The sequence below is a fragment of the Lagenorhynchus albirostris genome, chromosome 8, assembly GCF_949774975.1.
Source record: "Lagenorhynchus albirostris chromosome 8, mLagAlb1.1, whole genome shotgun sequence".
Lineage (NCBI taxonomy): Eukaryota > Metazoa > Chordata > Mammalia > Artiodactyla > Delphinidae > Lagenorhynchus > Lagenorhynchus albirostris.
In genome coordinates, this window is record NC_083102.1 from 77932976 (window position 1) to 77957092 (window position 24117).

Consider the following 24117-nt stretch of genomic DNA (forward strand, 5'->3'; position numbering starts at 1 on the left):
CTCTGTTCTCTACACCAGCAAAGTATCCCCTGTATGGATTAACACAATTTATTTAACTAGTCCTCTGTACCTAGGCATTTGCGTCGTTTCCAGTCCTTTGCTAGTACACATAATGCTTCAATGACTAACCTTGTGCATACGCTATTCCCTGTAGGAGCAAGTATATCTGTGAGCTAAATTCCTAGACTACAATTACTGGATACAAGGGCACATACATATGTTAATCATAATAAATAGGTTGAGCTGCATGACAGAGAAGTAATACCAACAAAATACATGTCTTAGTCATTGTCTAGGCTATCATCATGAGATGACACTCTTGTCTTTTAAAATGTCTTCACATGCTCTTATTTGCACTTCCCCATTACTCTGCAAAGATGGAAGTGTGACTGTTATTATTACCATGTCATCACTGCTCTACTAACTTAGGCAAAGGAAGTTTGTATTACATGTACTTGTCCAAAGAAGAGTAGCCAATTAGTAGTAATACTGGGACTTCGACTAAAAGTATCTTCCTAATTTCTACGCCTGTATTCTTGTCTTCTTTCTGCATAATACTGGCCTGTACTTGTCACTGAGGCTCTGTCACTTCCTTAAAAGTTGTCCTAGCAGCCATGAAGCTTTCTCAAAGAATATTTGGGCCCCCACTTAATCTTATTTAATATTAATTTTATTTAATTCATTAACTTACATTTGACTCTGTTCCAAGTGCACTTTTATTCTTGTTACCTACTACTGCCTGTGTTACATTCTTTGAAATACTTTTCACTTTTTCCATAGCGCTGCTATCGGTCGTTATCAATGTATATTGCTATCAGTATTGGAGGAATTGGCAGTATTGGCATTAGTATTAGACAAATGGTCTTACTGCCTCCTTTTGAATAAATTATTAAAATATTTTGTGGGAAAATTATAATTTATTTTCCGAGATATTACTGTCATTTAGTTCACAAAACCTTATGGATAAAGTCAAATATACTATTGGTTCAGAATGTATCAAAAACAAAATACTATTTGGTTAATTATAAAATTAGAGTGGAAATATTTAAATATGAGGCTAGAGAAGATATCCTAAGAAGCTGCTATTTTGAACTCCATGTTTCTGCTAATTTATATCTGAACTAAAAAGGTGCAGGAAGACCACGTGCCTATAGTTACTCAAGTCAAGTCTCTCAGCCCTGGTTCTCTTGGCATCTTTCCATTCACAGAATTTTCTTTAAAGTCACTGTGTGTTTCACTCACAAGACATAGATGTGTGCCAAAGAAATGTAGCCGCAAGATACTTCTCTTTTTCTCTTATCGAGTTTTTGCCCACCCAGAGTGTGAAGTTACAAGTCAGCTCTTTGTTCTTGGTGTACTTCGTTATTTTATTTTTAATGCTGCCCTGAAGACTGAGGTAATGTCAGGATGCAAGTCACATCCTTGGTCCAATGAGAAGATGTAATTAATCTGCAATAACACCATGATGCGTCGTTCCTTTAAAGTATCATAGGCAGGTCATATGATTTTTATGGGGCCATCATCTTCCTTCTTAGCAGCTAGTTTTCTCCCAGCTGCCTATTGACCATCAGCTCCTGATGCTTCGCATTAATGTCATTCCAAGAATGATTAATGATTGAGTTACTCATGTTAGTGAATCCTAAACTCATTTGTGTAGTGCTAAGTCTCTTAGAGTGTAAAGTGTGATTTTGTTTTTAAGAACAGGAATCATTGAAAATTTTAGATTCAGAGAAAATGCCTTTTAATTTCTGGAAATAAACCAAGATGAAATATCTGATGCTGCTGCTAACAATTTTCTTCATTAGTTTGCAAAAATTTGTTGAATTCCCATGGAGCTTTGCTGCCTCTTAATTAGATGTGCCCCCTTACTGTGTAATCATGATTAATTTTAAGCATCAGATAAGTTATATACATAAACTCAGAAATTCAGAAAGGAGCAAAAAGATTATTTCAGTGTTTTTTAAAATTAATAAAAATTATATGAGGAAATCATTAATAGCCAGTATTTATGGACATTCACTCACTTTAAGAAAGATAAATATTTATTATTTACATATCTAAATATTCTTTTTTTAAAAAGTAGGTAATATAACTTCTGATTTTGTAAGTTCTTTAGAAGGCATTATGCTATAATAACTTCAAATAAAATTCAAGAGCATGTGAATAAATATAATACTCTTTCCTGCATATTCCCGTCTATCCTCCAATTTTTCCAGGTAATTCCTATTTGTCCATCAGATGTCAATTTAGATGCTACCTACTCCCTGAAAACTTACCAGACAGCCTTGTATTGGGTACCCATCTGTGTGCTTGCTTAGTTTACTATAATTACCTGTAATAAAAGTGTTATCAAAACTTATTCAGGATTACTTGGCTGTAAGCTCCTTGAGGACATACACACATTTTGTCTGCCGCACCTGTCAGATAGAATGTCCCGAATAAATGTGTCCACCGCACCTGGTTATAGCATGTGCTCAGTGAATGTCCACTGAATGGACCAGTGAGTGACTGAATCATGTTGCTTCCTTTCAGCTCCATCTTCAAAGGCTCTGCTGTGTGTGTGTATAGCATGGCCGACATCAGAGCAGTTTTTAATGGTCCATATGCGCATAAGGAAAGTGCAGATCATCGTTGGGTGCAGTATGATGGAAGAATTCCTTATCCCCGACCTGGTACAGTATGTATCCATACTTAATAATCAAAGTATTTTAAGTCCATATTCTCTTCCTAATCCTATTATAATAAACTATGCTATTCACCACAGCAACATGCACTGTGGTTTTAAAATAACTGTTTACTTACAGTGATGTGTTAGTATGTCTGACCTTCACTGGAAGTTAACATTTTTCGTTTGAGTAAGAATTTTAAATACTGCAGGAAACAATGGGCTATATCGTAAGGAGCACTACTCTGAGAATATAGCGTTTATCCTCAACGTGTCTATAGAATCATCAAAATGATTTAGTATCTAGAATGACAAATATTCCAAGTTAGAAGGAAATGCTAGTAAGTATTCATCACATACAGCTCTGCATGTAGTTAAGAGTCTTCTAGTCCCCACTTCTGCCTTAAAAAGACTACATCTGTTATAATCGTTCATTTAAATGATCTGTTCTCTTGTTGTGCATTTATCTTTTCTTTATTATGTTGCACCTTGGAATTATATGCATATTTTAGATGTGGAAAAGACATAGAAAGCTCTGAGTCCAAAATTCTGTTCAAATAGCATAAGTCATGTTTAGAGCAGAAATGAAACAGGTAAGAAATGTGTTTCAGAGTTTCTGCAACTGTTTTGGAAAAACTTTGCGATTTAAAATCTGTATGTGCATTATAAATGGCTTTTGTTGATGTGAGTAAAACAGTTTGTTATTTAAATATTTTAGAATTAGTTAATTGGCCTAATATAAAGGTAAAATGCCTCTTTTAAAAAATTAGGATTCATTATGAATATTTCTACCAAGAGCTCAAAATAGTCATCAAAATCCCAGAAAAATCATTGATGTAACGCATCTAATTCTACTGAGTTTTATCTTATGTGTGTTCTTGAAGAGAAAACAGCTGGTAGCCAGGCTTTCTGAATTCTCTTTTCATCTTCCTGTTATGTAACCTGATTAAATTTGGGAACCACACTTTACAGCCATGTCTATTTTCCCTTTCGTAATTCCTCAATATGTTTCAGGGATGTTTCTGAACTGATTATAGGATAATCTCAACTTTGGTGGAAAAAACTTTCTGCAAGTAATATTATGATTTTCAATATTCACTTTTTAATTTTCTTTGAACATCAAAGCTGTACTTGTTATTTTTTTTAAACAGTAACATAGGGTGTAGGTACTCTTCTAAAGGCTTTTTAAATCTTAATGTAATCTTTATAATGACTCTATAAAGCAGATGCTATTATTATTAATGCCATTTTACAGATGAGCTATCTCAGGCACAGGTAAGTGCAGTAACTTGCCCATGGTCACAAAGCTAGTGAGTGATGCAACTGAGTTTTAAACCCAGATATCTTGTCGGTAGAGTCCAAGCTCTGAGTCCTTGTACTTTGACACTACATTAAAAACTTTTTATGTTAAATTATATCTATTTTTCCCTTCAATGGAAGATCTTTTACTGAATATACATAGTATATACAATGATTATATGTGTGAAGGTTGTTTGAGTTTTTTGGTTTGTTTGTTTTTTGTTTGAGGAGGCTGATAAAACTTCACAGGGTTCTCTAGCTGGGGAAATTTGACCATACTAGGATTCTGGGATTAAGTGTCAGAGACTGTCATATTCTGAGTTGTTTCTACATATGTTTATTCTAAAAAATAAAGACTGTGACCATTCAGGCCATTAAAAACAAATCTTTAATTATCTGGATTTACATGAGAAAGAATTTGGGACTGAAATCACCCACATTCATTACAGAAAATTATTTCCCTACCTATATACAGCAGTTGATTCTTATAATGCTAGAAGTTGATTATCAAAATGACCACCTGCCGATACATCCAGATCACATCTGACAGTGTAGACTGGAGATGCTGCAGAGGCGGCTGCTGTCACCACTTCCCTGCTCCTTCCTGAGAGACCTGTGAATGTCATGGGAGCCTAAAGGCAACTCCCACCTTACATGACTCTGCTCGGAAGCACATGGGCACTTCTCTGATATGTGACCCCCGAATAGTAAAACATACATGTCAGTGAGGAGGGTTTTCATCAGTAAGGAAAGAAGCACCTCCTTATGTTAAACAGAGCAGCCTTTGCTGTTGGAGTGCTCAAAATACAAAGTGTTTACACTGTAGGTATTTTCTTGAAGAGTTCAGAATTATCTAGGGAATAAGTTGTATCCAAACTACCAAAAATACTTTTCTTTCTTTTTAATAATTTAGATAAAAGGAAAAATATCATCAGGCATAAGGAAGTGCTATTTAACAAAATTATTCTTTTATCCTTTCTAAACATCATTATTCTCCTATGCTTTTGTAAATGTGTAAACACATTCGCATCTGAAGCTAAGCTTTGAGAATTATGCCTCGTAACTAATCTTTAATCCGTAGCACATACTCGGGCCACTGTTGGTAACTGAGACAGAAAGACAAAGTCTCCTTTAGGAAGACTCTGTTAGAACACTCTTTGATCAGGTACATTATGTTCTTTTATAGAATTTAGGGAAAGAAAAATATATCCTAGTTACTGTCAGGGATTATTTATCTTGCTTTATAGTTTCACTTAAAAGCAGCATTCTTTCTTGTTCTGAACTAAACTCAGATTGTGTCTACACTGGTTTTAGATGGGGAGCAACGACATAAGCCAGTTAAAAAAATTTATTTATGTAAAGTAATATTACTGAGATATTAAATTTTTTTTTATTTACCATCTTTTTCCAATTGATTCTCTGTAAGAATAGTGATAACAATTCCCCGAAAGGTTTGCAAGAGTATCGAGAAAGCTACCATAACTAAAGGGTATCAGTTATTTCGAAGTAACTAGCTACTTTTGTACTCTCTTTGAAATCTCTGTGACCACATTTGAAAATGTCTAAAATCGTATGTAAATGTGTAACCTTTGGCTTCCTTAATTCTTTGTTTTCAGTGATATCTTACCTTTTAGTTGCATACAATGCTTAGTCAGATTTTCCACATTATATTTTATATTTGGCGGCCTGGTGCTGAAGTTAGGAGTATCATCTACCTGATATGAAAATCTGCTACACAAATAAGCTTTTCATAAACTAAGGTTACCATTTAAATAACTGTCATTTAATCACTGAAATTATATTTCACAGTGTATCAAGTAATGTCTCTTGTTAAGTTTGAGAATCTAAGAACCGGAATGGATGAGAGACACAGCGTAATTCACTCTCATTTTACAGAGGAGGAAACTTATGCCCAGAATAATAATTTTCTCAATATCATATCACCAAACATGGCAGAGTGAATAGGGATGTTGAAGTTTTCTGACCAGTCTTTTTTCCTTTATTCTTTGATATTCTCTAATACTCACCTATCCCCTAAATTCACCTGATTAATATGCTACTGAATGCTCTACCTAAAATTAACTGCATTTATTTTTACATATTCTCCTGACATACTTGCTCATCTGTTCTGTTTTGTTTTAAGCAGCCTAATTGTAGTAATTTTTGTTTAAGTGAAGCTACGAGTCTTATTTTCTACAAACCTCCAGCTCAGAAATTTTAGTCAAAAACCATTATTGAACCTGTCTTATGATCCAGACACAGTAATAAGGACTCATGTTATCTGTACATTCTTACAGACAACTAATGGTGTAGATATTATTATCCCAATTTTATGGATAAGAAAAAGCCCAATGAACCTAAATGTCCATCAACAGATGAATGGATATAGAAGATGTGGGATTTATATTATATGCATAGTGGAATATTACTCAGCCATAAAAAATGAAATAATGCCATTTGCAGCAACATGGATGGACCTAGAGATTATAATCCTAAATGAAGTAAGTCAGACAGAAAGACAAATATCATATGATAACACTTGCATGTGGAATCTAAAAAAATGATACAAATGAACTTATTTACAAAACAGAAATAGACTCACAGACATAGAAAACAAATTTATAGTTACCAAAAGAGAAAGACGGGGGAGGGATAAATTAGGAGTTTGGATTAACAGATACACACTACTATATATAAAACAGATAAACAATAAGGTACTACTATATAGCATAGGGAACTATATTCAATATCTTGTAATAACCTATAATGGATTCTGAGAAAAGAATATATATATATATATGAATATAAATGAATCTCTTTGCTGTACACCAGAAACAAACACAACATTGTAAATTAACTATTCTTCAATTTAAAAAAATAAATAGAAAAAGCCAGTGAGGGTAAGCACATGCTCATGGTCTCATAGTTTTTAAAGTGGTGAGACTAGGATTAAATTTAGAGCCATGTAACTTCAAATCAAATGCCATTAACCCTCATGCCATTCTGCCTTCAAAGTGATAAAATCAAACAACCAAACAGAACCTTACATTGTTTCTCCAGAGATCAGTCTGTTCTCTACAAAAATAATAGTGAAGTGTTGAAGCCTTATTGCACTTGGCATTTCTTTTATTGTAATTCAGGGGAACACATCTTACTTTAATCAAAGCATTGCTGAATAATTTGCTTTCTATGAAATGTCAGGATCTTTACTCTAAAAGCCACTTTCCACTTATGTTAAACATTTTAAATAGATTATTTTAAACACCACCTTTGCACTTACATTTTCTCATCCATGTTGCTATGGAGGTTGAATTCCTGGTTGTTCTCCCAGCAGTGCCTTCTGTTGACATTATCACTCCGGTAAATAAACATTAGAACTTTCTGTGTGCCATAGCTACTTAATTTTTTTAGTTTGACAGACTTCTGTACTTCCTGTGATAAAAAGTCAAACCTAAACTCCTAGCCTTACAATGATATCATTACTCTACAATGTTAATAAGCCTGGAAATTCAAGAATACACAAGATTCGCTTACATTGAATTCCTTCACTTCAAGTGATTCTTCTGCCCTCTGGTGTCCAAACAGAGTCTCTGAACAAATTATATTTCGTTCAGATGGGCCTTACTGAACTGCTGGGTCTTGGTAATAAGTTCCAAGTGAAATGCAGTATGGAAGAATCTACCATACAATGAGTGATAACAGGTCAGATATAGAAACCAAACTGAGATCAGGCAAAAAAATCTAGGGAAGATTTGTAAAGGCAGAAGATTTTATTTTTGACATTTGATTTATTATTAAAAATTTACTCTGTAGTTTCATTCTGTATTGATAAGGGGTTTTTAAGATTTATGCATAAATGTAAATATTAATACATGTTTACTTGAAAGTGAGCTTCAGTTTTTAAACTATTCTTTTATCAGAAAGGTGAGAAGAAAGGACTTTTTGAAAAAAATGTATTGTGTTAAGGACACTTATCGTGAGATCTCCCCTCTTACCAGATTTCTAAGTGTACAGTACTGTATTATTATCTACAGGCTGTAATGTTGTATAGCAGCTCTCTAGAACTTACCCAGTGTAATTGAAATTTTATACCCACCGATTGATGACTTCCCACTTTCCACTCCCCCGAGTCCCTGGCAACCACAGTTCTATTCTCTGCTTCTATGAGTTTGACTATGTTATATATATATATATATATATATATATATATATATATATATATATATGTGGAATTAAGCAGTTTTTGTCCTTCATAGCTGACTTATTTTACTTAGTGTATTGTCCTCTGGGTTTAACTATGTTGTCACAAATGGTAGGGTTTCCTTTCTTTCAAGACTGAATAATATTCCACTATATGTATAGACACTTTTTTTAAAAAAATTATTTATTTAATTTATTTATTTTTGGCTGTGCTGGGTCCCCGTTGCTGTGCGCAAGCTCTCTCCAGCTGTGGAGAGCAGGGGCTACTCCCCGTTGCGGTGCATGGGCTTCTCATTGTGGTGGCTTTTGCCGCAGAGCACAGGCTCCAGGAGCGCAGACCTCAGCAGTTGTGGCACGTGGCCTCAGCAGCCGTGGCGCACGGGCCTAGTTGCTCCACGGCATGTGGGATCCTCCCGGACCAGGGCTCGAACCCGTGTCCCCTGCATCGGCAGGCGGACTCTCAACCACCGCGCCCCCTGGGAAGCCCTATAGACACTTTTTAAATTCCATTCATCGGTCAGTGAACATTTAGGTTGTTTCCACATATGGTATGAAGGGTTGTCAAAAAATTAAAAAGTAGAACTACCATATGATCCAGCAATCCTACTTCTGGATATCTGTCCAAATGGATTGAAATTGGGATCTTGAAGAGAGATTAGCACTCCCATGTTCATTTGCATCACTATTCACTATAGCCAAAATGTGGGGGGTTTTTTTGTTTGTTTGTTTTTGCGGTACCCGGGCCTCTCACTGTTGTGGCCTCTCCCGTTGTGGAGCACAGGCTCCGGACGCGCAAGCTCAGCGGCCATGGCTCACGGGCCCAGCCGCTCCGCGGCATGGGGGATCTTCCCGAACCGGGGCATGAACCCGTGTCCCCTGCATCGGCAGGCGGACTCTCAACCACTGCGCCACCAGGGAAGCCCCCCTTCTAGGTTTTTGATTCTAGAAAGGAGAAGCAGAGGCAGGAGTAGAATCTGGGCCTCCTGACTCCAAGTTTCTAAGGGTGTATGACAAAACATCTCTACCATTTTCCTTTAACTGTATATAGGCTGTGTTTCTCTCAAATGGTGAAAGGCAGCTGATTCAAATAACAAATCAATCTCTTCAACTGGATTTCAGCTTTCTTTTCCATAGGGCCAACATTTGCTTTTAAAATGAGGTTCTCCAAATCCCAGGCTACTTACTCCATTCAGTCATGTTTTCATTTTTCTGGTATAGAAATTCTTCTAAAAAAAAGAGAACCTTCAAAAAAAGATAGACTTACCTGTATATTTATATCTCTGGCCCTTCTATCTCGTATTGAATATAGCATCTTTCTTTGCCCATATATGTTATAAACTGACTCTTAGAGGAATAAGTAGGGGGATAGGATGACACCTATTAAATTTGCATGTTTTACTTTATAAATAAAAATGAGACTTCTTTACACATTTAGCTTATTTTTCCCATTTTGCTAAAAATGAAAGCCCGGTTCAGTTGTGCCTCATGCCATGTCTTCCCTCGCACTGATCACCCCTCTGATTTGTTTAAAAGGAAACTGCAACCTGTAGAGAATAGCCCGAAGCAGCAGGGGGAGAAAACTTGTAACAGCTGTCTGGGGACTTGCCAAGGGGCAAAGTTCTCTCATTGGATAAAACCCATTTTTCTCCCCTTATCCATTGCTTCCCACTGCACGACTGAAGGCCCTCTGCAAACACGCAGATGTGCCAAGCATAACACGATCACACCTAGTCAGGGTGGCAGCCAGCCCTGGGAGATAGGCATGCAACCAGGGCTTATTGCCGCTGGGTTTACCCTTTCATCTCAGAGCTGCCTAGGCAGGTCCTTTTTTCTTCTGCTCTTGTGCTGGTATTGTTTCCAGCAACATACGGACATTTTAGAGTTTTGGTAATAGCTCGCTCTTTTTTTTTTCCCCCCTTCATATTTTAAACTGTCTTAGAGTTTTTTGAAACAGTAGGTGGAGACACAGATAAGTTCCCTGATTTATTTCTTACAGTCACAGGAGCTAAAGTGATGCAAGTCAGACAAATGTTAGAAAGCTGGAAGCAGAAATAAATTGCCCTCTACAGTATATTCAGATGGACTGAGTCAGCAGGTAGAACTTAAAGTACATACATACAGAGGAAAAATTCGTTAGATTTTTAATACCTGTGATGTATAGCTGCAATAGGAAAGTTTTCTAGGATTTGTGGAAGGAAAATAATTGAATATGGTTATTTAGATGTAGCATTTCCCCCACGCTTTCTCTTTTTCCTTTATGGAATTTTTCTCTCCTACTTTCCATTTACCTGCATAAGATACTTGGCATCCCAAGTTATTTTTAGATCTGTGTGAGATGCAGCTATGATATCAAAGGAAAAATTCCACTGGTTTTTAATATTTGGTTCCAACTGTACGATCTTAAACCTCAGGGAGTATCTCTACCAAATCACTTTCATTTGTGAAAGCAGAGTGGAGACGCAGACCAGAGAGATCACACACAGCAACTTAGAGGATAAAGATCTTATCCAAACACTGGCAGCATGCCATGAGGAAAAGCTGCCATATGAAAAAAAAAAAACATTTTCAAAGATCATTTTATAATAGTCAGTAGAAGCCAGGTTTCCCTTCTCTTTTTTTGTTAGATTTTATTACACTTAAACTTCTTTGTCAGAGGTGAACAATGAGGAAAATTATCACGTTTGTTTCTTTGATGAATGTTCCTAGCTTCATTCACCTATCCTTTCTCACATTAAAATTTCTTATGGTTTGAAAATTTGATATAAAAAACTGACTTGAATGGCACGATGTTATTTCCTTTGAAATATTGGCTACTGCATGATTATAGCTACAAAGTCAAAAGAGATGTTTTTCTTAAGTTGGAGGGCTGTTTCAAAAATGTTATGCAGGCAGAAATCTTGCATTTGCTTTGATTTTAATAATAGACCCACCAGATAGTACCACAGGCATTATAAGCTATAAGCCCACTATGAATGGCCTTTGACTGAGTCTCAAACATGCAGCCTGTAATTGGGCAAGAGCTTTGTATCATTTGAGCTCCGTATCCATTTTGAGTTACAGCTTAATCTACTTAATATAGGGTTCCTAGCATTACTGAGTTGACAGATTTCACTTGGCTGAAAGCAAAGTGCTAGAAACAACGACTGAAGATACAGTCTTAGATCTTTAGACCAACACCCAGCTAGGGATATGATCAGTAAGTACCAAATGGCTAACATTCCAGGACATTTCTAACCTTTTTGGTGCAGACCTGGGACAAGTCAATAAAACTGATCAAGAAAAGATCAGTTTCTTTTCACATGCAAGATTCTTATGAAAGATAAATATATTCTCAAGCTATTTATAGAAAATTATTAACAGATTTTTTTTTAAAGTACAACTTCTTTGCTATTTCTTGTAATTTAGTGAGCTATTATGATTTTATTGCTGTAAATTTGAGGTCAGGGTCATTTACTGTGACTAACTCCAGTATCTTTAGTTCCTTGGGAATGACGCTTGTGAATGCTTTGAGAAGTACAATTTCGAGCCTTGAGAAGATTCTAATTAGTGCTGGGTATAAGTGGCTCAGTTCAGTGGAGATTATGTTTCAACTTGTCTAAAAACTAAAACAGGGAGAAAGCAGCACTTTCTTATAAACTTTGCTTAATATTATCGTTTTCTTTTCTATGCCTGCATCATCCAGCTAAACTTTTTCATTCCAAGAGAATGTATTAGCCAATTAAGAATTCAAATGTGGTAACAGCATTGTTCTCTCTGAGATAACTTACTAAATTACAATATAATAAAATCATAAAATAGATTCAGTATGTGGGAGGGGAGATATTTGAAGTAATATTTTGAAGGGATTTATGAAGTAATTCCCCTTTCATGTTTTGGGAGAGAGGCACATTGAATTCATACCAGTGTGAATGTTTTACTTTTACCACCAGGGGGCAGGGTATGCTAACTATTGAATTAGTGGATGTCAAAAGGCACACAGGAAGCGCATTTTAGACAGAAGTGAAAAATTCCCTGAGGGTTTCCCCACAGATCCTTTAGGGGAAGTTGTTGACTTGCTCACAGTAAATTTTCACGCCAGTTATGAAAAACTAGATAATTATGATATCAAACTATTGAAGTTCTTTTACAAGTAATTCTATGACATGTTGATTTGTTCCATTTTATTAACAATCATGGTTTTAAGTTAAAACTGAAATTTTACATTAATTAAAGGAAACTGAAAATAATAATGTTTATAGATCACTTTCTTAATTGTTTCAACTCAAATTTCATGTACCTTTGCAAGAAAAGAGCTCACTTTGGGAACTTTAGAAAACACAGGTAAATGGATATAATTTAGAAATCTTTTTGGAGAAACATTGAGAAGCTTTAATAAGCATGATAATTTGTTTCATAAGGTTCTCTTTGATGATCATTAGCCATTCCATCTGCCAACAAGCAAAGACAGTTGTCTTTTGAGACCTGAGGCTAATTCAAGAAGAGAATAGTTCAAAAGACAAAAGAAATATCTAGCATGGGGGTTTTGTATTTAGTTTTCTGAAGTCAAACTTCTTGGAAGAAAAGATATGGATTGGAATTATCAATGTTTACTTGTGCTTATGCAACTGAAAAGTATTTCAAAAGCAAGAGCCCAACTGGACATTGATAAAAGATTTAAAATATGTGCACAATTAATGTTTTATTGAGGTATCAGTGATATATAACATTAGTTTCAGGTGTACAACATAATTTGATATTTGTATATATTGAAAAATAATCACCACAATAAGTCCAGTTAACATCAGTCACCATACATAGTTACAATCTTTTTTTTCTTGTGATGAGAACTTTTAAGATCTACTCTTAGCAACTTTCCAATACACAATACAATGTTAGTAACTGTAGCCACCATACTGTACATTACATCCTCAGGATTTATAACTGGAAGTTTGTACCCTTTGACCCATTTTGCCCATCCTGCACCCTCTACATCTGGCAACCACCAATCTGTTCTCTGTATCTTTGAGCTCTTTTGTTTGATTCCACACGTAAGTGAAATCATACAGTATTTGTCTTTCTCTGTCTGACTTACTTCACTTAGCATAATGCCCTCAAGGTCCATCCATGTAGCAAATAGTAAGATTTCATTTTTTGTGTGGCTGAATAATATTTCATTGTAATAATTAAGAATATTTTCGAAAGCAAAAACTGGATTTATATACACTGCAGGTAAGCCGCCTTTATTTACATCTGTCAATACATGTGATTTCATATTGATCCTGGTGACCATTCCTTTAATATTATCAATGATAAGGCTTAAAAACTTTATTAGAAGTGAAAATTTCTCAGATGTGTGAACAATGCCTTTACTCCCCTCCTCATTCCTTTTCAGTGTCCAAGCAAAACCTATGACCCACTGATTAAATCCACCCGAGATTTTCCAGACGATGTCATCAGTTTCATAAAGCGGCACCCTGTGATGTATAAATCAGTATATCCAGTTGTGGGAGAACCAACATTCAAGCGCATCAATGTGGATTACAGACTGACACAGATTGTGGTGGATCACGTTGTCGCAGAAGATGGCCAGTACGATGTGATGTTTCTTGGAACGGGTATGCTAGAGCCAAGTTATGCCTTCTTTCAAATGAATTTTTCATTATTAGACAAACAAAAACTTCAAAAAAGTTTACCGGCCAAAATCAAAATGAGTAACTATTAGCTAATACCCAGTCAGCGTTTTTTTTAAACTTGCATAACATGTGCTTTTAATCGACGATCATACATATCTCCCAGCCTCCTTTAGTGTTATGTGAGATTTCAAAATATACTACTATATTACGACTGCAATGTGCCTGCTACAGATGAGGTGCTCAATACATATTTGTTGAATGACTATGGACTAAAACAAATAGGTAAAGCAAAGCTTCTCTATTTTCAAACTTCACATTTCCCTCTCTCTACAGAGATATTTGATAACCTTACCCCAAAGGATCCCTTCACCCAATTTTGAGAATCACTGACTTAGGTGGCTTATGGTGGTTTCAAAAAAGTTAATCATTAATTTGTAAAGAACTTAAAGTAGAAACTACTTGGTGATTATTTTTCCTGTCCTTGAATTTTTTGGATTAAGTATCACTTTCATTATTAGAGCCCATTTTATTTATTTTTTTTGGCTGCCAACTCAGTAATTATAAAATGATTACCTTTTTTTTTCAAGGGAAAGAAATATTGCTTATTTGGCGCATCTCAAAAAACAAAAAGTAATATCTAATAATGTCCTGTGAATTGTATTGGTAGTAAAGATAACATGTATCATTAAAACAAAAGCACTACATCCTAGATAATGTTATGTAATTTGATGGATCACGCATTGCATAAAGAAATAGAAATTTGATGAGTTTTTAAGAAATGGACATTTTTATTGAAATGTTTTTAGGACTATAAAACAATTTTAGAATAATTTTATTTTTTAAAATATATTGGTTTTACAAAAGTTAAGTTTATTAGGAAGCGTCTGTGTGACAGACTCAGAGGACTTTAAGAACACCGGTTGTCAAACCTGATTATGTTGCAGATGGCAGTACCAAGGCCCAGGGAAAAAAGTAATACTTTCAAGACTACAGAGATTACTACTGAAGCGTCAAAACATGAAATAATTAGTCCTCCATTCTAATGAGCTTGCCTCCTAATTGCACTGCCCACCCAAAGCTCATTTCTAGTTCTTCAACATTTCAGGGTCAGGAAAGCCATTTAGCCACTAGGTGGTACTACCTAACTTTTACTTAGAAAATTATGAGGATACTAAGATAGACTGATTTTCAATTATGACATTCAGAAAATATATATTTAATATTTTTCAAAGATCCTAGTCATTTAAAAACAAATAATCCAGACTATTTTGTACAAATAGGATATTCCCATACATGTTAACCTATTTCAACCTCTGTGCTCAGAAGTTTAAAAGCAACTATTTTAAATTTATTTTTATGTGTAAGTCAGTCTATACATTAATTTCCAAACGGGATTTTTTTCTAAAATGTTCTTTTGATCGTCCTTCTGTAATAACATACCACCTTGTGGACTGCAATATATGATTAATCTTGTGATAATAGTTTAGTTCTTTTAAATTGAACTAAAATAATTTGACAAAATTTTATTTTCTAGCCCATTAATTATATTTCTGTAAGTAAAATACATTTTATGAGTGAGCTACTACTTCCCCCATGTAGATAGCTTCAATGATTTCTCTTACATTTGTTAAGATTACTAAAAATATATATATTTATCTTTCATGGTGAACTGGATAAGTACTGAATAAATATTTCTTACATTGAGAGAGAAAATTTGTTAATATATTTTAACCTTTTAAATTAAGTTCCAAAAATGTTGCTCCTCTTTTGTTACCCTTTCAACTAATTTTTAAAGGAGACATCTCTATTCCTTGTGTTAGGAATACACTCTGAATGTGTGTCTTTTAATATTTTCTTTATAAATGTGTTTATGAGCTGAAAGCTATAGTATTTCAAAAGGGGAGAATCATATACATTAAGCTTCACTTCTCGCATGCTTTGTTTAACCTGATTGCTTGAAAGGCATTGAAAAAAAAATGAGGGGAGCCATGTGAAGGTTGCTAGGAGAATGCTTAACTAAACATTGAAGTAGAAACAACAGGATCATGTGTAATGTATTTTTTCAGACGTTGGAACAGTCCTAAAAGTTGTCAGCATTTCAAAGGAGAAGTGGAAAATGGAAGAGGTAGTACTGGAGGAGTTACACATATTCAAGGTAAGACTTAGGCCAGAGTTCCGGGAGAAGCGATGGTGAACTTGAGCAGTTCTTATATAGGACGTGTTCGTGTCAGTACGTCACCACTCTTTCTGAAGAAGTCTTTTCAATTAGCTTCTTTATTTTTCTTTTCTTTAAGCGAAGGAAAAAGTTTTAAAAGCAACTAAGAATGGGACTCATTTTCCCCTGCAGGAATATCACTGAACTTGGGGCTCCTGGGTTGCCCCTCATGACTGAGTTCTCTAAGCTTATGTTCAGACAAATCACCACGGTAGATGAAAGCCTAGGGTCTCTTTTACTATCCAGATGCTTTTCTACTTTATAAATTTTACTTTTCAATTTTTCCTCAATTGAATTTAAGGAAACTGGAAGAGTGTATAAATCACGTGTCCCTGCATTTCTGTAAGGAATTTTTTTTTTTAAGTTGCTTGATAGTAAGTCTTTATGTATGCTAAATTCTCCTCAACCGCCAAAAGAGTTAGTAGATCTAAAATAATAGTTCTCCAGATTTGGGGAATGTCCTTAGACTTTTAACAGTAGTAAATTTGAACTGTGGCATTCTTTGTAGACCTTCAATGAAATTCAATTCAGAGTTATTTTCTAAAATGAAATTAGAAATAAAATTGCATTTCTTAGAAGAGCTTTTTAAAAATATGCTGTCTTTTATACCATTTTTTGTTGAGACAGTTTATTAACATAGACTGTTTCCATGTAAACTTCTATTGCCTTAAAAGAGAGTAGAGCTCTCTGCTGTGAGGGGCTCAAGTTAATTAACAGACTGGGTTCCCCAGGATCCTGTTTACATTGTGATGATAATAGTGGTCCAGGAGTTAACAAGAACAAGACCTGCTCTCTGGCATCTACCAGAAACAAAGTCGTGGGTAGTTCCTGAGTGAAAAGCCAATGGCAAATATAAGTGCAAACCCAGAGGGCAAAAATAAAGCCTCCGTAATACCCAGAGGCACATTAGACTAAGTCTACTCAGGGGTTATTACTGACCAAGAGGAATTGTTTGGATTCCACTGTTAAGATTAAATAATGACCCTGTTTGCTTAATTCATTAAAAAAAGTTATTGGATAGAACTTTCTCATTTAACATTTCTTTTCATTTTTTTCATATATTTTCTTAAAGTTTTAATATCTGCTTGTGTTTATTACTTAGTAAATATTGGCTGGTGAGAAATGAATAGTCATATATAGAGAGAGAGACATAGACGATAGATAAAAAAATGCTTAAACAGTCCATCCTTTTTAGTTTGGCAGCTTTTGTGTTCATGTTTTAAATTTTGTATTGCACGCATAGAGGCTTGTTTTCTACACATAAAACTTTCATGTTGTGAAACCACGTGCATCGTATCTTGCAGTGTTTTATAAAGAATATGCTCATCCACGAGAAGCACTGTAACTTTTTAGAATTTTACTACTTGAACAAGTTTTTGAACTACTGATCTAAGTAAGCAGAAAGAGGCAATAAATAATTATGGAGATGTTCTTGTCAACACTAGTTTGAATTATATGGAAGCAGTTAAGATAAGAAGAGTCAGAAGAGGGAGAAACCTTGTGGGTAACCGGGAACAATTTTCAGTGCAGAGTGTCTCCTCATACATTTAGGTAATTTTTCTTTAATAAGATTTAAAAATAACTATTTTGATAATTTTTATTAAGGTTGAATCACTACACATGGGAAGGAAATAGCAAACATTAAGATCTTTTTCTCCTCTATATAACAGAGCTTTGAAGTTTACTCCAATTATCCTTGGTACACGATAAAACAAAATATTGGCTACTCTAAAAGATTGTTCATGATTGTCTTTATTAATAGTTAAATTTTATTTTCAGCATTCATCAATCATCTTGAACATGGAGCTGTCTCTGAAGCAGGTACTTTCTAATTTTTGTGTAAAAATTAGCCACATAAGCAAGACTGTTTGCATCAAACTTTATTTTAGGGAAAATCCATTGAAACTAGAAGTTAAATTATAAATAGTGTAAAAAGCTTTAGATTATTTGTTTCTTTTATAACTGATTATAGGGCATTGTTTCTGCCTTGCCTTAGGAGACAGGGGACCCAATTCCATTAATTGAATAATACATTCTCCCCTTCCTTTGGCTCTTGAAAATTGAGCTCACTTTCCTAGTCTCATGAGAATGTCCTTCTGTCAAGGCTGTAAAGTAATTCATGTAGAATACTAGCCCTAAACATTAAAGATGGTTTTTAATCAGCGAGTCTACGAGTTAGACTATGGACTGCAATGGCAAACAGCCCAATAGTCACATGGAGCTGGAAGGCAAAGGAGCATGCTAACAAAGTAGACCAAGAATGGAACCGCGTTCTGGGGAAACAGAGAGGAGACGAACTGGTTGTAAAAGGGAGCCAGGGGAGCGGGAGAGACCGGCAACTCGAGCCATGAAGGATGCTGCAGGTAACCAGATAAATAAACAGAAGGATGGGACGGGGAAGCATATGCCGAGTAGAAGAGAGGGCCCTTTGAAAAGGCATGAAGAGTGAAAGACTCGAACTTATTCTAATAAGTTTGTGTACAATTGGAGCAGACAGCATAGCTGCACTCGAGGGGCAAGGAGGCTAGAAAGGAACCTGGGGAAGTAAGACAGAAGAAGAGTAGACACATCCTTCCATGGATGCCCTCCTGAGCTGTTGAACAAGTTTATCCGAGACAATGAAGACCTTTAAAGACGTTAAGCAGGCGGGTGTCATGATAAGATTTTCCTCTTAGAGAGAGTAGCCTGGCGTGGCAGTGTGGAAGAGGGGTTGAGTCCTGGGGTGGAGGTGAGGGTTGCCGGAAAACAAGGGTGAAGCCAGCTGAAACGGTAAGGCCACTTACAGGTCATCGAGGAAGGAGATGATAAGGACTGAGAAAAGGCAAGGGGCAGTGCAGAGCGAGGCAGAAATGGATTTGAGAGCGCCGTGTAAGAGAACGGAGAGATAAGGTGGCAGACAGACGGAGTGAGAGTGAAAGAAGATTCAAAGACAACTCCCAGATTCGTGCTGGGGGCGACTGGGATGGTGTCTCTTGGTCAGGGTAGGGTAGGAAGACTAGATTTAGGGGAATCAGCGTGTGTGTGTTTATGTTGTTTTCAAAATAACTCTTGAGCCTTTGTACAGGAAGAAGAGTAAAGATGAGAATCGCAAAGAGGGAAACCCAATGTTCGAGGCAAAGGAAGGAATCATCAAAGGAAACAGAACTCTAGGCAGAAATAAAGAGGGAGAACAAGAGAAAGGGAAGAGACTTTCAAGGAGGCTTTAGTCTTACTGGTATCAAACGCTAGAGAATTATATAGTAAAATACTAAACAAAGTCCACATTTAGCCTCCAGGAGGTCTTAAGTGGGTGGTAGGGGTGTAAGACAGATTTCTATAGGTGGAGTCCGTGTACGTTATTTGTGCCAATATCTATTTCTCAGATTTTTTTTCCCCTCCATTTAAAGTTTGGCATGTCCACTAGACTTGACCGTAAGTTACCTGAAGGCACAGACTATGGCTTATTCACTTGTTATCATCCCTCCCTCTGCCTCCACCACATACCCTCAAGTGAATACATGTAGGGAGCAGTGCATTATTTTCAGGACTTATTTTCAAAATGTGATTCTATTTACTGAGTTTGTCAGTATCCTGCTGGCTTTCACGTGTGATACAGCATCCCACAAACCTCCTTAATACTTTCTTCATAGTGATAGCAAATGCTTTCTCTCTCACTTATCACTCAACTTCCTTCAGGGATCCGTACTTCATTAACAAATGAAATGGTTAGTTAAGATCACAGGAAAGTTTTTCATAAACCTCTTTTCAGTCAACTCTTATATAAGAAGCCATGGCAGGAGAAGACCCATCAGTGTTGCCTATAGCATCTGTGCTTGATATAATCTACCAGAGCGTATTCTCAACTACTAAGAAAGAATCTGACATCTTAATTCCTCAGTCTAGCAGCTGGTTTTTGACCTTCTTAAATTACTGCCAAGGTTACTCTAGCTCTCTAGAATGCCGTCCAGTTCTGTGTCATCATCTTCAAACCACCATCCAACCAGGGATAGAAGACCGACTTATCTTACTCTCCCTTATGTTTCTGTGCAAGTGTTTATAACAGGCAGGGTACCCGAGGAGACAGATTTAGGTCTGTGATGTGGTATTCAAGAAAGGGAAGTTCTTAAGACTCGTCTGAAAGATGCTTCTAATGCATTTGTTTTGCCTGATTTGCAGCAACAGTTGTACATTGGTTCCCGAGATGGACTGGCTCAGCTCTCCTTGCACAGATGTGACACTTATGGGAAAGCTTGTGCAGACTGCTGTCTTGCCAGAGACCCCTACTGTGCCTGGGATGGAAATGCATGCTCTCGCTATGCACCCACTTCAAAAAGGTGAGAGGCACATCAAATTAAGATGAAGCCTTGCTTTTCACACAATGAATATCTTACACGAATACCTTCTCTTGTAGTTTAAAGAGAAAACATATAGAGAACATGGTCTGTAGTAGGAATATTACAATCTAAATGTTTTAGAGTTTTTCATACAGCTAAATTTTGAAGGAGGATAAAACAGAATGTTCTGAAATCCGGAAATGTGGAAGTCTTACCAAACCAGTTTTGTTTGATGCACAGCAAGCCAAACGTGGAGATGCCAAGATGTGCAGCAGGGAACGGGTTTATTCACAAAGCAGTCAAGCGGGGAGATGGGAAAAACAAGTCTCAAATTCGCCTCCCCAAAGGCGAAGGACTGAGGATACTTACGGGAGAAAGCTGAGGCGTGGGGAGCCTGGGGAAGGTTAATTGGAGATAAGAAAAAGGTGAGGTAATCATCGTTCTACGCAGATGAAACTAAGCTACAAGCTTCTTCCTGGGATGCCTGCTCTGAGCATGGAGTTTTTGGCCTCTGATGTCAAAAGGTCACTGGACACTCCCACGTGCCCAGAGGGAGGGTCAGTGGTCCTAACCAGTCTTAACCGGCTAGAGCTCAAACTGAACACAGCTGACTCCAAGTTCCTAAACAACTTGGGCAAACATCCTGTTTAGGTTACCTGAGGCTTGGAGGACAGGCACGTTTTTATAGCAACAATTAAAGCAAGCTTGACTAATGAAGGCAGGTCACAGGTTTCATGGATTTAACTGATGATAACCCTCGGTTTCAGAGCTTTAAAAAATTCTGATAAATTGTTTATATCCTTTTTCTTCATCTTTGTCTAAAAGCATGAAAAGTTTGCTTTCTTTACTACTCTACCCTTTGTATATTCTTCCCTTATTTATAAATATGTATATACTCGTAGTTACTGTTTTACAAATAATGTGTAAATATGTTTTTGTAACAGTGTAGATTATATACAGCCCACAGCACATCCCAGTGATTCTGTATAATTTTGCTTTTACTCCAACTTGACCAATTTCTGCCACCCAGATATGCTTAAATATCCAACTACATCCTGCTGTTTGTAGTTTCTTGCTTTATGTGCTCTTAAAAATAATGCTATTCTGGGCCAACAGTACCCAGCTAGGAATTTATTTTACACACATGGGCAAAAAAGTACCACAAATTATATGTTTGACTGTCATTTCAGCACAGTTTTCAATAGCAAAATTATTGGAAACACCCTGAATGCTCATTAATATGACTGATGGTGGCTGAGTATATTAAAATATCATTATTTTAAAGTGTGATTTATAGTAACACTATTTTCTAAAGTATTGCCCAAAGTATATTTTATTCTACGTAAAATGTCAGCAAATTGTATGTGGTATTTTTTTTTCATCTTTAGGTCTTAACAAAATAAGGTAACAGGTGAGCATATGTTAGTCCCGCTACTACATATGCACTTTTATTTTTTGAATGTTTACTGATTTGTCAAATTGCAAATTCTAGTGATCACAGATTGAATGTATAGTACAAAAACAGATACTATTCCAAGACCTTTTTATATTCCCTGAAATCTCTGAATTAAATGTAAGTGGGGAGATACCATTATTTCAAGTTTAAAGTAAAAAGTCACAACATTTTTGTTATAGTTTTTGACAAAGAATATACTCACCCTAGTTAGTCTTTGGGGAGTGCTCTTCAAGAACCTAAAAAACAAGAATGCTCATTTAGTTGGTAATGAACCTTCAGTTTGATGAATTGATCCTGTTCCTTAAGAAGCCAAGATTTAAAAACATTCTTGACCTTATGTACCTTATACCATCATAATTTTTTCTTCTTGTATTTCTCAAGACTGTATCTCTGATCTTGCAGACAAGCCACTGTGATGTTCTCCCTTACCTAACAATGTCCATGTGAGCCAAAAAATGTGTATGATAAATGAATCTCCCACAGGGCTGTCATCTGGTCAGCATGCCCTTAAGGAACACCCTACATATCACAGAATGTTTACTGTGACATCTAGGATCTCTGATGTGGCAACATAAAATAACCAAGGCAAATGAAACTGTACTCCGAGTGTAAGACTTATTTAACTTAGATGTGGCAGATCTTTACTTTTTTTATGCAGTAGTTACTGTTTTCTCTTAAGGAAAATATGTGACAATAATGTACAAGGCCATTATTTTATTATTATCATTATCACTACTCTCAGAGAAACAATGTGAACTATGTGTCAGTAGATAGAAATAACATCTAGCCATTAGGCCATATCAAACTTGTACTTCTGTTTCAAATGATATTTATCTCGTTGTTTAATCACGTCAGTATAATAATGAATCTTCATATGATAAGGCATTTTGTATTTGTGTGTACTTTCTTACCCACTAACTAAAGCTCTTTTATATCTTATTACTTTTCCGTTGGCTGACTGAAAAACAGAAGATACAAATAGTTACCCCCATAGGAAGTATATAATAACTGGATTGTATTTATATTCAGCCTGTTCTGTTGAATAATTTGTCAAAAGCCAGAGAAAAAGAAAACTGGGGTAGTTAAATGAAATTCAGATCATCTTATTACCAAAACAGGATTTATTCTGAAATAAAATTCAGATCATCTTATTACCAAAACACGATTTATTCTGTTAGGACTCTACCACTACTATTATTTGAATTAATGTTAGAGTGATTGGAATATTGACCTGCATTTAAGTTGAGCAGTAAAGCATAATTCTGCTTCTGCTACTGTTATGTGTTAGATGTAGACTTTGTATATCTCAGATATCATGCTTGAAGTTCTATTTAATCCCTTTTGCACAGGCGAGCTAGACGCCAAGATGTGAAGTATGGGGACCCAATCACCCAGTGCTGGGACATAGAAGACAGTAAGTATAGGTTTAATATGCTTTCCTCCCACTGAAAATTTTAAGCCTGGTCTTTGTGTGTCTTTTTTATTATACGAGTTAAAACACCTACTCATTTTGTGTAATGCTTGCATTCTGGAAAAGCAATAGGAGGTTTTATAAATCAACCCCCTGTTCACGTGCCTAAGTGGTAATTCTTTGTTATATTTGCTTCATATGGCTTTTAAAATTCCTATACCTTTTTTTTTCTTTTTTAATGCCTTATCCATCCTTGTAAAGTTTGAAACTGCTATTAGAGATAAAGCAGAATATAGTCCAAAACATATGGACATGTAGAGTAAACTCAAAGAGACCATCCTAAAAAGTCTGATAAAAGTGTTGGACTTCCTAGAAAGAAATTTTAGGTAGCCTGTGCATTATTTGTATTCACTTATTAATTTGTGTATCCATTCAATCAGTAAATATTTATTAAGTGACTTCCATGTGCATGTAATTGTCCCGGATCTACTTTGAGAGAAAAAGCTCCTTAGAGAACTTACAATTCTTTGGGGAAATGTCATAAGGCACAATTAGTGATGTGGGAGTTTAGCAAAAAAAAGAGGTCACCAGAGGCTGTACTGTTCAGAGAAAATGTCATAGAATGGAAGATCTTGAAAGTCTGAGTGTGAGAAGGGCAGAGTGGAGAATTGAGAGGAAGTCTGTTGAGTGACTCTGATAACAGAAAAAAATCTGTAGAAGTATATATTCCAGAGCTTTAGTTACTTTCCACTCCCAAGCTCTGCCTTCAGATAGAAAATATATGCACATGCACACACACACACACACACACACACACACACACAACTGGAAGAAGAAATGAACTGCCTTTCCATCATCATATTGTTAGTAACCACCTACCACTGAATAAACAACCCAGATTTCATAGTCTATAACTGCTGGTCTGGCAGAGTTTTCTTTTTTAAAA

At 35.9% G+C, this 24117-nt stretch overlaps 1 protein-coding gene across 1 annotated transcript in view; it reads left to right on the forward strand.

Annotated features, from left to right (window-relative positions):
* The window catches only part of SEMA3D (semaphorin 3D), a 135306-nt gene that overhangs the window by 95951 nt on the left and 15238 nt on the right, over nucleotides 1-24117 (forward strand). Inside the window, exons 11-16 of the mRNA XM_060156160.1 lie at nucleotides 2533-2677; nucleotides 13536-13758; nucleotides 15843-15931; nucleotides 17771-17812; nucleotides 20147-20304; nucleotides 23110-23174. Coding sequence (XP_060012143.1) covers nucleotides 2533-2677; nucleotides 13536-13758; nucleotides 15843-15931; nucleotides 17771-17812; nucleotides 20147-20304; nucleotides 23110-23174 — 722 coding nt within the window. The remainder of the gene's footprint in view (nucleotides 1-2532; nucleotides 2678-13535; nucleotides 13759-15842; nucleotides 15932-17770; nucleotides 17813-20146; nucleotides 20305-23109; nucleotides 23175-24117) is intronic.